Below are 12777 nucleotides of genomic sequence, written 5' to 3'. Positions count from 1 at the left end.
CTAGCCACAGCCTCAGCCTCTACATCCACCTGGTCAACCCACGCGCGGTCTTCCTCAGTGAAGACTAGGTCCACGGTCTCTGTGATCCACTCTGATTCTGGATCAATCTCCTCTAGAATGATCGGAGAGGAGTCAGCGCCCAAAATCTGTCTAATCCTAAGACGAAGGTTGTAATGAACAAAGACAAGATCATTCAACCTCTGCACTGTCAACCTGTTTCTCCTCTTCGAGTGGATGTGCTCGAACATGGACCAACTGTGCTCACATCCAGAAGCGCTGCTCGGCTGACTCAGAATGCGGATGGCAATTTTTTGAAGGTTTGGGGCTGTGGGCCCAAACATTTGCCACCATCTATCTGAAATAAGGAAAAAACAAAAACAATTAGTCTCATTTACAAATTATAACTCTAAAATTAATGCATTATATAATCAACTTTAAGTTTAGAATCTAGATTCATGAACATTGAATATATTATTTAATTTTTACCTGGCTGTAGTGTTGTCTGAGCATTTATGGCCATCCTGCCAGAGAAAAGTGGCCCCTCCTTATTGTTGAACTGGTCTAGCTCAACAATCGCAGCAGCGCTATTGTCATCGCTACTCAATCTCTGAATCACTGTGTATAAGCCAGTGAGAACCTCCGCATTCGCCTTGAACTCAGGACGGAAATGAAATGCCGGATTCAGATAGTAAGCTGCTGCGTGGATGGGTCGATGGAGTTGATTCTGCCATCTCCTATCGATGATGTCCCAAATAGGGCCATACCTCTCCTGCACTCCTGCATATTGGGCTCTGATGGCCTCCTTGGCCCTATCCATGCCCTCATAAATGTAGCCCATAAAGGGCTTCTCCCCATCAGCAGTTCGTAGCAAAGCTACAAGGGGCTCAGTGACCTACATATAAAGTAAAACAAAAAATTTGAGTCAAAACTTAAATATAAAATAATATAACTTAAAGTAAAAGCAAAATACTAAATGTTAAATTGCAATAAATTTACTTTAAGGATTTCTCTAGCGGGTTTTCAAAAACCATCCTCATCAAATATGCAATCCGCCACATCTAAACCTACAGTGGTCGTAGCATAGGAAGAGCAAATCCACTCCTGCCCAACAAACATGCTCCTCAATCCATCCCTTGATGTCAACAAGGACTGCAAGGTGATGAAATTCGAGGCAAACCTCGTGATACCTGGGCGAGCTAACTCCTTGCCTTTTGTGTACTTCCTCATTGTGCTAAGGACAAATGCATGATTATAAATGAATTTGCATATATTTTTTGCCCTTTCCACACATGACTTGACAAACTCAAGTTTGCCAATTTCCTCCAACATGAGGTCAATGCAGTGTGCCGCACAAGGGGACCAAAATATGGTGGGGTGCCTCTCCATCAAAAGTTTACCTACAACAATTTTAAGTCAATTAGAAACTCAAATTTCAAAATTCAAATAAATTTATTTTCAAAACTTGCAAAGTTAAAAGTTTACCTGCTGCAACATAATTTGTTGCATTATCCGTCACCACTTGGATCACATTTTGTTCTCCCACCTCTGCTATAACTTCCTCAATAGCCTCACATAAATATGTGGCATTTTTCACATGTGCGGAAGCATCAATGGATTTTATGAATATGGTATATCCTACAAGTAACAAAACAACGAATTATAATATTAAATGGATCATTAACGAATTAGCATTCAACAAATCAAAATTTACAATGTATGTAGGAAAGTAGAATGATCAATCACCTCCACAGGATACAAGAAAATTGAGGAGTGTTCTATTCCTCCTATCGGTCCAACCATCAGTCATGATGGTGCAACCCTTTCAATCCATTCCTTTCGGTTCTCCTCGAGGTCAACCCTCATGTCCTCTACCATCTCATCTAGGAGGTATCCGCTCAACTCAGCCTCAGTTGGGGCTTTAAACCTCGGACCACAAATAGCAACCGCATCTATCATATTCTGCCAATAAGGAGCCCTGTCACAAATAAAAGTTTAGATGTCAAAGACTCAAATTATAAAACAAGTAGATATAATTAAAGTTTTACTTTTACTTGTAATTTTAGCTTTAAAGAAAACAAAGAAAAAAGAATCAATTACCTAGCTGCAATAAATGGAATGTTGCAAAAGTACCAAAATTTGCATATCTCCTTTCTGGCAGCATCGTGAATCTCCTTGTTCAAACCCATGCCCTCAAGCGTGGGTTGGGAACCAGGAGTAGTGCGGGGCACAAAGTAACTATCCATTCTGTTTTTCTGCACTCTAGGCTGCAATAGGTTGGTGTGGGACTCCGTCTCAGTATGTGACCGACTAGCACTAGCACTAGCACGAGCAGAAGAACTAGGATAAAAAGGAGGCCTAGAAGAATCCTCTCCAACACAACCTACGAATGCGGAAGCTGATGCAGATGCAGATGTGGATGCGGCTGCGGATGCGGGAACATGGGAGCCAATACCCCTTATCCCTTCAACTTGCATTTTCCTATTTGCTTTGTCTTTTTCAATTTTTTCTAATGCCATTAAGCAAGTGCGTTTTGCCTCAGGAGTTTGGTGAGTGCAAACTGTAACATCATGTCCAGGTATAGCAGCAATGTGGAATTTCAATCTATAAATACCCCCGGAAGTTATTTTTTCTTTACAAAACATGCATTTTGTTTGATATTTGGTTCTTCCAGGAAACTCTTCATTATATTTCCAACATTCATCTTTTTTACCCATTGGAATTTGCGAAAAATGAGAGCAAAGGCTGCTGCAATAAATTTTTTTATGTAAAATATCAAAGTTTGAAGCTAATAAAAATTAGAAAACAACAAACCCTAGCTTGCAACTTAGTAAAAATAAAGAGCATTCAAGATTTACACTAAAATTCTTGAAAACTATAGAAATTTAACAAAAAATGCATAATACACTAAAAATTTAACAAAAAATACATAATACACTAACATGCAAGAAAAAAAATAAGCACTTACCTCTTGCAAATGAGTTGAAGAGTGTTGATATTGGCTCCTTAATGCTCCCAAAGCAATTGATGGGCTCCCCAAATGGCCTGCTGATCTCTTTGGTGCTCCTCTTTCTTGCCGGTTGGAAACTTATGGCTTTCCTTTTCTCTTCTTCTCTCTCACTTTTCCTCTCTTCTACTCATGCTTCACAAATAGAAGGCCCTTTAGGGTTATAACAAAGAGAATAGGTCAAAAACAAAGTGAAAAAAACAAGTGATTTTTTTTAAAATTTCAACTTCCCTTTTTACATGCCGCGGGCGATTCATAGCCGATTTTTTATGGCGATTTTGACGATTTTTACATGAATCGCCTGAATCGCCTATTCAGGCGATTCATGGCCCAGAAATCAGCGATACCGATTCACGATTCAAAAAAAATTGCACAGGATGAATCGGGTCGCGGAATCGCCGATTCAGGCGATTTTTGGGCGATTCTCGTTACTATGAGCCTTACCGACATCAGGCCTCAAACACTGCAACAAGCTATAACTATGGAGAATTGGCTTGTTAGTCGGGAATGCAAAAGTGAGAGGATACTATTAATAAGGTAGATGACCGTTATGGAGCACAAGGCATTATTGAAGACATTATAATCATAATGGACAAGGAAGAAAAATATTAATGATTAAAAAGTGCAGTTGAATCTAGGCTTATAGAGTTTAGTACAATGTTAATACTCACAAGCTCAACAAGCTTTCTCAAATTTATAGTTTTCAGAAAATTATAGAGAATTACAAATTAATGTAATTGGGTTTCTTTGCTAAGTCTACATATGTTTCTTGGAATTTTTAACTTGAACCATAAAGACAAACAAAGTTTGAAAAATAAAAATCGACACTAGTATCTTTCATGATACATGATTACCTTTTTCTTCTATCTAATTGCCAAAACTCCTTTCTTAATCGCTTAACTAATATTGGTAAGAAGAAAAGGACTATGGAATCTAGTATGATTACCTTTTTCTTCTATCTAATTGCCAAAACTCCTTTCTTAATCGCTTAACTAATATTGGTAAGAAGAAAAGGACTATGGAATCTAGTATAGCAAGTCTATTTTGTGGTATTTCCCTTGAAAGTTTCTCCCCCAAAAGTACAAATCTCCTGTGAAAATCAACACTAAACCTTTTCTTGAATATATTCTTCTTTGCTTGGCCTTGCTCCCTCCCAATGATGTGGTCGATAGTGATAACTTATAGAATGTTTCATATAGGCTGCCATGGCTGATTGAGTGAATGTGGTTTTTCTTTTGCCTCTGTGATTTCACACCTCTCCTTGACTTGCATGCAAAATTAATAGAAATTGAGAGATATGTTTGATTCTACTAGATAGTGGTCTATAGTATTTAGTAGATTTGTAACTGACAATCTTTAATTTCCCACTACTCCCTGTAATTGTAACTGACTTATAATGTGGATTATACAAAATTTCAAATTTGCCTAAGTTCAATTTTTGAATTAAAGAAAAAAAACATTGTGAATTAAGAGTTCTGACTTAATTCTAGATGTCAAAAAAAAAAATCTGATTTATTAGGCATAAGAAAACAAGTTGTGACACCTGATATTTCATAGATTTAAAGTGCCAATTAATCTCAGAAGAATTTAGAATCCTTGTAGATAGGTTCTTCTTCAAGCCCTCTCCCGAGTCTTTCACCAACAGTAAGAAAATTCATAAGCCTAGATAATTTGATTTTCTCCATGAGATTATTTATAATTCCAACACTATCAAACCAGAGGCTTCTCCTTCACACCTCGAGTGAGCTTTCTCCATGCACTTCATATGGCACTTGCAAATTAACACCATACCAAACTACATTTCAAATGTTTGAAGTATATAAAGCACTTGACATTATAACTATTCCTCCCTTTAAACATTTGAAATGTAATAAAATAATTACCATTCCATCTTATATTGGCACCACAATAAGATTAAATAAATGAAAAGCCCCTTTTCGGTCATATTATTAAGTTTCAAGTCTTAATATTAATTAATTAAAACTTAATCAGTAAGCACTTCAATAATATCAACTCTCAAACACAAATGACCAAGTCAAATACCAAGTCACTAGGTGATCCATGCCAAGCTTGTCCATCCAAAAATAGTATCCGAATAAACATAGACTTGTTGGAAATTACAATTGGAACAATTGTTATGTTGTCATTGATGTCAAAACTTACTGGTAAGCATTTACTAACAATGTTGAGTGTCATATCTTATGATTGATGAAGAGGATTTGAAAAGAAAGAGATGGCAAGGTGAACTAGTTAAGTTGTTGAGAAAAGAGGAGTAAGTATCTAGTATTTACAATGGGCACTTGATCAGTTGGTATTTGACAAGAGAATGTGTTGTTTGATCATTATATTAAGTGGAGAAGATAGTTGAGTTGAGGTATAGAAGAGAAGACAAGAAGTTAAGTAAAACACTAAGTTTGACAATGAAGAAGTTAAAGTAGAAGATTAAGGAACTTAAGAGATATGTGAGCAAATAATATTAGTTGAGTGTTAGTTATGGCTGAGCAAGATAAAGGAAAAATGAAGAAGCAACCAAGCGTAGTGAAGACCGAGCAAGCCAGTGTAAGATGAGTCAGACAGAATGGTAAAGACCGAGCTACTTAGTGGTGACCGAGCTAAAGAACATAGTTATGACCGAGTGTCAACAAATTAACAGTTTGTAAGAGAACCAAGATTTCATGCCAACATACTTGAATTTATAGATTGCTCAAAACACATGAAAGATGAGGATTAATGAGTTAGAGTATTTAATGCATGAATTAAGTTTGTTAAGTGATCTAAGGTATGGATTTAAGGAGAAGTTTCTAGAAGTTTCAAGAAAGGAGAAGGACAAAATGATGGATAGATTCAATGAATTTGATCAAACCCTAAGATCTACAGTTATGTTTAAGCAACAAAAGATCAAAGCTATTTATTTAAGGAGGTACACAAGATGTTTTATGGTAGTTGATTGGCCAACTTATGGACTTGTGAAGAACAAAGTAGCAGAGGAAAAGTGAGAAGATTGGTGAAGTGTGATTGCTTGAAGGGTTGCCAAGTAGATGAGAGATGGAGGATATGACGAAGTCTAGTCAATGAACTAGGAATGAGCTGAATGGAGATCTTAATTTGCAAAGTGAGTTGTATATCAGATCAAACCTAGCTATTACTTTTTAACCATTGTGGCAGTAAAATCCTTTAATCAAGGTTTACATAACAGTCATATTGTAAATCCTTTAATCATGATGACATTCTAATGGAATGATCCAAAGTCCTCTAACAAGGGCACTTCTAACAGGGTGATTAAATCCTTTAAGAGGGTCACCCTAACAATGTGTTTTGTAACCTTTAACAGGGTTAGCTTTTAATCTAAGTCACAAGGTTCGAGTTCGACAACCATGAAATTCGGATGAAGTTCGACAAGTCAAATATATCAAAAAAATTCGACATTAAATTCGCCTTAATGTAATTTTCAAAAAAACGAAAGTATATACTATTTTCATTATTATATATTTAATAATTGATAAAATAACATAAGTATTTAATGTTTAATTATAAATATATGCTATTTATAATTATAAAATATAAAATAATATTAACATGTTTTAAATTTTAATATTTAATAAATAATATAAAATTAATAACAATAGAAAAACACACAATAATAAAAAATTATAACTATTAACGAAATCTAAAATTAAATAATATCAAAATAATAAAATATTAAACATATTAAATATACTTTTTTGAGTGCTAAATACAAAATGAAAAAAATTATTAATTCCCTTTTAAAAACATAATAAATTTTATAAATATAATATTCTAAACATTTTTTTGAATTTTTGAATATAATAAACTAAAATGAAGTAAAATTTAATAATAATATCTTAATGTTAAAGGTAAATGATAATAAATAATATTAAATCTAAAATAATTAATATTAATTTTTGAAAAATAAATTTTATTATAATCAAATAATAGTGATTTTTTCTAAATATTGATTAAAAAAACATGTTTGGGTATAGTTTATTTTAATAAAAAACTAAAACCTACCAAAATAACTTTATAATAATCTAAGACATTAAAACCTAAACACAAAACTTGAAAAAACACAAACCAGGAAAAAATAGTGAATGCATACACTCTAGTTGTGTTGAATCTACAATGATTGACTCTGGCTGGCATCTATACAAGGTCAAATTTGCTCACAGTTGGGTCGTCAGACATTCCCGTTAATTCATACATGATCAAAGTCACTTGTGTTACAGAAGAAGCTGAGGATTTCACAGACTCACGTAGTCGCTTGCAGAGAAAAATGTGCATCGTAGCGGCTCCTTGAAGATGAACCAGTCTAAACCCTAAGCAAAATGTTTTCTAGAAAATATTTTTAATAAAATTCTGTTGTCTTTTCCGTATGAACAATAACACGAATTTTAGCGAATCTGATCCCATATATAAATGTTTGCCGAATTTCAAACCTCAAGCTAGAAATTCGACGAACCCTGTGACACAGTTCTTAACCGAGCTTAGTTCAAAAGAGTGAAAAAGTGATAACATGTTACTTGGTGTTTTTTCCCAAATTGGGTTTCCACATTAAATCCTGGTGTCAAATATGTTTGAATGTTGTTTTCATGATGCATGCTATTTACTGTTATTTATTTCTATTATTTGACACATACTGAATAGAGAACTAAGTACTTACAGTTAAGTTGCTATATTGGCCGAGTGGATTTAAGATTTTGAATAAGTTGTTTGAAATTGTTAAAACTTGTATTAGTACATTTGGAGCTGATAACTGATTCACCCCCCCGTTTTAGTTAATTCTAAATTCTAATCATTCTAACAAGACTTATTATTTGTTTAGGAGGAAATTAAAAGTCGCAATGAGATGTATGTCAAACAAGACTTCCACTTTCTAAGCATTCAAACACAAGAGAAAGAGGGGCTTCCAAACATAACTCTCAATATAACCCAAGTTAGTTTAGCAAAACCCAAATAGATGAATGGATGCCAGTACTAAACTCAAATTATATCAAGGAAGTACACAAGCAAGTCTTCTTTTATGAAATGTAAGTTGATTTAAGATATGCAATGTGAATGTAAATTGAATTAATTGATTTAATGACAAGATAGATTGAAGTGCTAAATATATGCAACCAGCCCAAGTAAAATATGAAAATAGGCCTATGCTAAGAGATGAAATAAAGGATGAAGAACTTACCTTGAAATATGCAAGAGAAGATGTCTTTTTGCTGCAAAAAATGCGGATCCGAAATTGTGACTGTTATTCAAATTGTGAATCTACGATCATGATAGAAGACCTAGAAAACCCTTCTTTTTTTTCAAACATCCTAGAATAGGTCAACTTGGTGGGAAAGTGTCTGGACACTCTAGGGGAAGATGAACATGTTCCTAGGGCACTATAGCAAAACAGATCCAACTTCTTCAAAAAGGTCTCGACGAGTAGTTTTTGGGTATGTAATCACAATTCGAATATCAAGTAGTAGTTTAAGGTTGGCCTAAACAAGTTGCAAGCACTTAACTTCAACTGGAATTCTTCATTTGGATTAACCATTGTTGCGTATTTAATTAAGTGTTGACAATATAAAATAATCCTTTTGCATAGTTGATTTGGCAAAGCAAGGACTAGTTTAGTTCCACTGCACCATCAATATTGTCTTGTGTTATTAAAATTGGCTTAGGTCCCTAGACCCAATTCTTTTTCAATTTATTTGGTTAGAAGTAGTTGAAGAGCCATCATTGCCAAATCATTTGCATTTGCAAAGTTGATAATCATTGAATGAATAGCCAAGTCCCCATGTTGTTACCATCAAACCACATCATAAGTGTTGTGTCCAACACATAGTAACATGGGATGCATCCGCCCTCTTTTTGCCCCATGTCCCAGAGATTTGGATGCATCAGGGACTTGGGGACTCTGTTCCCTTGTCCCCAATGGTGCTACTAGATTCTGCCACCTCCACTGAGGAAGGGGGACATCTCGGTGTTGATTGTTTGCTGATTTGACTATTTAAGTTCAATGTTCGATGTTTCAATTCAATGCAATGTTCAAGTATTTACTCTTTTACATCTTTATATCGTATATTGTAATGCATCTTTTCATAATTAGCATTTTGAGTACCATATGTATAGTATACACAACCCCCTCCCAATCCTGCACCACCGTTCCCATGCCGCCCCCCAACCGTCCCCAAATGAAGGCCCCTCTGTCCCCCCATCCTAGAAATTTGTTTCCCTATTCCATTGTCGCCCTATCCCCTAGGGTGGTGTAACTATGGTCCAAGAAGAATAGAAACCTTGGAGTTTCCCCTCTGATCTTCTTTGCAATCTTTAGCATATGTGGTGTCTTTGTTCAAGACATGATTAGATAGTTGGTGTTTCATCTTGGAATACTAAGTGTTTCATATTGCATGTTGGAGTGGTGAGAAAACTTACATTAACAACACCTTTCTTGTTGCCGGTATCTCTAATTCAAAAGCCACCTCTCCAATCTTCTTGGAGATCCTGGATGGTCCATAATATTTGGGTTTCAACTTCTTTACACCATTCTACTTGAGAGTGGATTGTTGGTAAAGGTGCAACATCAAATACACACTGTCACATCAAAGAGTGCTTTTTCCTATGTCAATCTATGTACTACTTTTGATCTTGTGCATATCAAATATTCTCCTCTAATGACTTCATTATATCTCGTATTTGCTAGACTAGTTATTTGGCATGCGACACTACTATCCTCAAGCAACAAATCCAAGAAGTTAAGGCCTCATAATTGTAAGATGCCATGAATGTTGACATTTGGATAGACATGTGAAAACTATTATTTTAGCTGATTTCTCACAAATGGAGACACTTGATCCATGCCCCTTCTTGTTTGCAATATTGTTTTTGAGGTTTCCATCCATTTGTTAACAACTTTTGTCAATTTGTCTATGGGTGGTAGTTGGTGCTCGGAGTGAGTTTTGTCGTCGGTAGAAATTGTGTATCAGTCGACGGGTCTCTTAGGAAAGGTTCTTGTATGTAGCTGACGGGTCCCTTTGAAAAGGTTTTTGTTATGTAGCCGACGGGTCCCTTCGGAAAGATATTATTGTAGCCGACATGGTATGTGACCGACGGATACCTTCAGGAAGGTTCCTCAGAAAGTATTTATACCCCCTTCGGGAAGCATTGTAATCATCATTGAAGCATAATGTACTGTTTGGCATATGTGAATAATAATAAGAGTTCTGCTGTTGGTGTTCATGTTCATTGTCTGTGTGCAATTCTTAATTAACCTACGCGGTAAACATTTGGCGCCGTTGCCTGATGGACCTGGTACTCAGGCAGGCGAATATGAATTAAATGGCGAATCAGTTGAACAAAGATAAGAATAAGCTGAAGGAAAAGGATGACATACGCAATGCATAGGAAAATTTAATTCTGGCTCAGCAGACAGAGCGCTGAAGGAGATTCCAGAAGATTGCCAATGGAACCAAGAGCACGAAAGGATTGTTGAAGGAGACTCGACAATGGCTTGATTTGGTGGAAGAAGCGAGGGAGGAGTTTCTGAACCTGCATACGCCACGGGAAGAGAATCTTGACGGAAGGAGATCGACTTGCACGGCTCGGAGTGCCGAGGGAGCACGAGCGTGGAGTGACCTCTTCATCCGAGATATACTTCCGAAACGGACAGCTTCGGTGGACAAAACCTCTTCTTCACCAAACAATGCGGGAGTCGAAAACAGCGTGGAAGTCGAAAACAGCGCGGGTGTTCAAAATAGCGCAGGAGCTCAGAACTGCGCGGGTACACAACAAAACCCCCAACATACAGTGATAATGGCAGGTCCGAAAGAAAAGTTGCCTAAATTTGATGGTGATGAAGCAGTTGATCCCATTCGACATTGTAAAACATGTGAAACGATCTGGAGAGCGAATGGCATAACAGATGTGAACGAATAGGTCCGACAGTTTCCAGCCACCCTATGGGGTGTTGCGATTGATTGGTTTACTGACATAGATCCACAGAAATTAAACACTTGGGATAACATTAAGAAGGAGTTTTGTGCAGAATTTCAAATATTGCACGATGATAATGAGATCGTCAATGAGATATTCACTACCAAGCAGAAGAAGAATGAAACAGTACGGGTCTTCGCTTGGAGGTTGAAGGACTTAATCAGTAAAATGGAGAACAAGCCGACAGATGGGCTCCAAAAAAGATGGTTCATTGAAGGCCTTCACCCGAAGCTGCGGAAAAAGATGAAGATCGTGCCACCATCGACATATATTGAAGCATACAATCGGGCATTGAACCTTGAAAGTGAGCAGAAGACAAAGAAAAAGAAGACTAGCTCATCTGATTCAGATGACAACGAGCCTTCAGGAGAAGATAGCGGCGACGATGAAGGTAGCGGCAAGAAAATCTGTGCTCTTCAGAAGGACATGCTTCGGATGATGAGGGAGTTCAAAAACATGAACAAGCAGACTAAGGTCAATGACCTATGGTGCACGGAGTGCAAGAAAGAAGGCCATACGAAGGGATCATGCCCGAAAGATCGATTTTGTCAGATTTGCCAGATTATGGGACACTCGGTAAAGGAATGCCCTTTCAATTTGAAAACAAGAACACCGCAGCAAGTGTTCCTGACACAGGAGGCATCCCCTTCAGGAGGGAACGGGAACACCAGTACGGAAGGTGCCACATCGGGTGGATATAGAAACAATCGACACGGTCAAAACAACAACAATAGCAACAACAACAATAATGGTGGAAGGAGTTGAATTCAGTATGATGCGAATGGTTAGCCGATAGTTCAATGCCGCGCATGCAATTTGTGGGGTCACTTCGCCCGAGAGTGCACAACAGCAAACACACCAAAGTTGCTATGCCGATGGTGTGGACCTGGCGATCATGACGATGCTAAATGCCCGAAGTCTGGAGTAAACTTGACTATCGTCGGGACGGACGAGGAAGAAGTTCTGGCAATCACTCGGAAGCAAGCAAAGCTATACGCCGATTCGATGGAGGAAAAGAAGAGACTGGAGGAAGCACGAGCAGAGATCCAGAGAGCAACGCAAATAGAAACGACACACCTGAAGGACACGCTGAGTACCTCCGTAAGGAAATTGTGCAGAACAAAACATTGTACGACAAATATTGCAAGCCGAGATACCTGTTAGGATAAATGATTTGTTGCTCATTATGCCTCAGCTCCGATCGACACTCACAAACATCATTCCCGCTGCTAAACTCCCAGGAGAACATGGAAGGGAGCAGGAAAGTGGAGCAAGTACAGCGAACAAAAAGGAGAGTGGCGCAAGTGCAGAAGATCCGATGTTGTTAGCTCTTTCATCTGGACGCTATCCGACAGTTGTTGAAATGGGCATTCTCGGGACTGTGCTAACGGACACGATCGTGGACCGAGGATTCGGTGTCAATGTGCTGCCAGAGGATACTTGGAAAAAGTTGGGACAGCTGACATTGTGGCCACCTACCTTCTAGTTGTTAACAGCCGATCAACATGGAATCAAGCCATTGGGAGTACTCATAGCGCAACTAGTGACAATTGGAATACAACCATTTCTGTTGGACTTCGTTGTGATTCCTCTAAGGCGGAAAGGGTATGATGCTATTCTGGGTCGGGGGTGGTTGATACAAGCCAAGGCAAAACACGATTGGAAGAAAAATACTTTATCACTTGAAAGCAAAAGCCGAAAGTATGTCATCGATCTACACACTCAGATGGTTGGAGATGAAGCTCTATCGTCGGATTCCGAAGGAGAAGAGGATGAGAGGAGGC

General features: G+C 37.5%; 2 protein-coding genes across 3 annotated transcripts in view; one reads left to right on the top strand and one right to left on the bottom strand.

The window, feature by feature from the left end:
* The window catches only part of LOC149566284 (NAD(P)-binding Rossmann-fold superfamily protein), a 206992-nt gene that overhangs the window by 144839 nt on the left and 49376 nt on the right, over positions 1–12777 (top strand). The gene's annotated exons all lie outside the window — the stretch shown is intronic.
* LOC149566285 (uncharacterized) lies at positions 1021–9219 on the bottom strand. Its single transcript, XM_089823364.1, has 3 exons — positions 9123–9219; positions 1483–1635; positions 1021–1397 (listed from the first exon to the last, which is right to left on the bottom strand). Exons 1-3 carry the CDS (start codon positions 9217–9219, stop codon positions 1021–1023), a joined length of 627 nt encoding a protein of 208 aa, XP_089679490.1.

The sequence above is a fragment of the Cupressus sempervirens genome, chromosome 3 (genome assembly GCF_028749045.1).
Source record: "Cupressus sempervirens isolate cs-2001-9-10 chromosome 3, ASM2874904v1, whole genome shotgun sequence".
NCBI lineage: Eukaryota > Viridiplantae > Streptophyta > Pinopsida > Cupressales > Cupressaceae > Cupressus > Cupressus sempervirens.
Note: the sequence above shows the minus strand (reverse complement) of the source record. Positions and strands in the feature narration are given on the sequence as shown.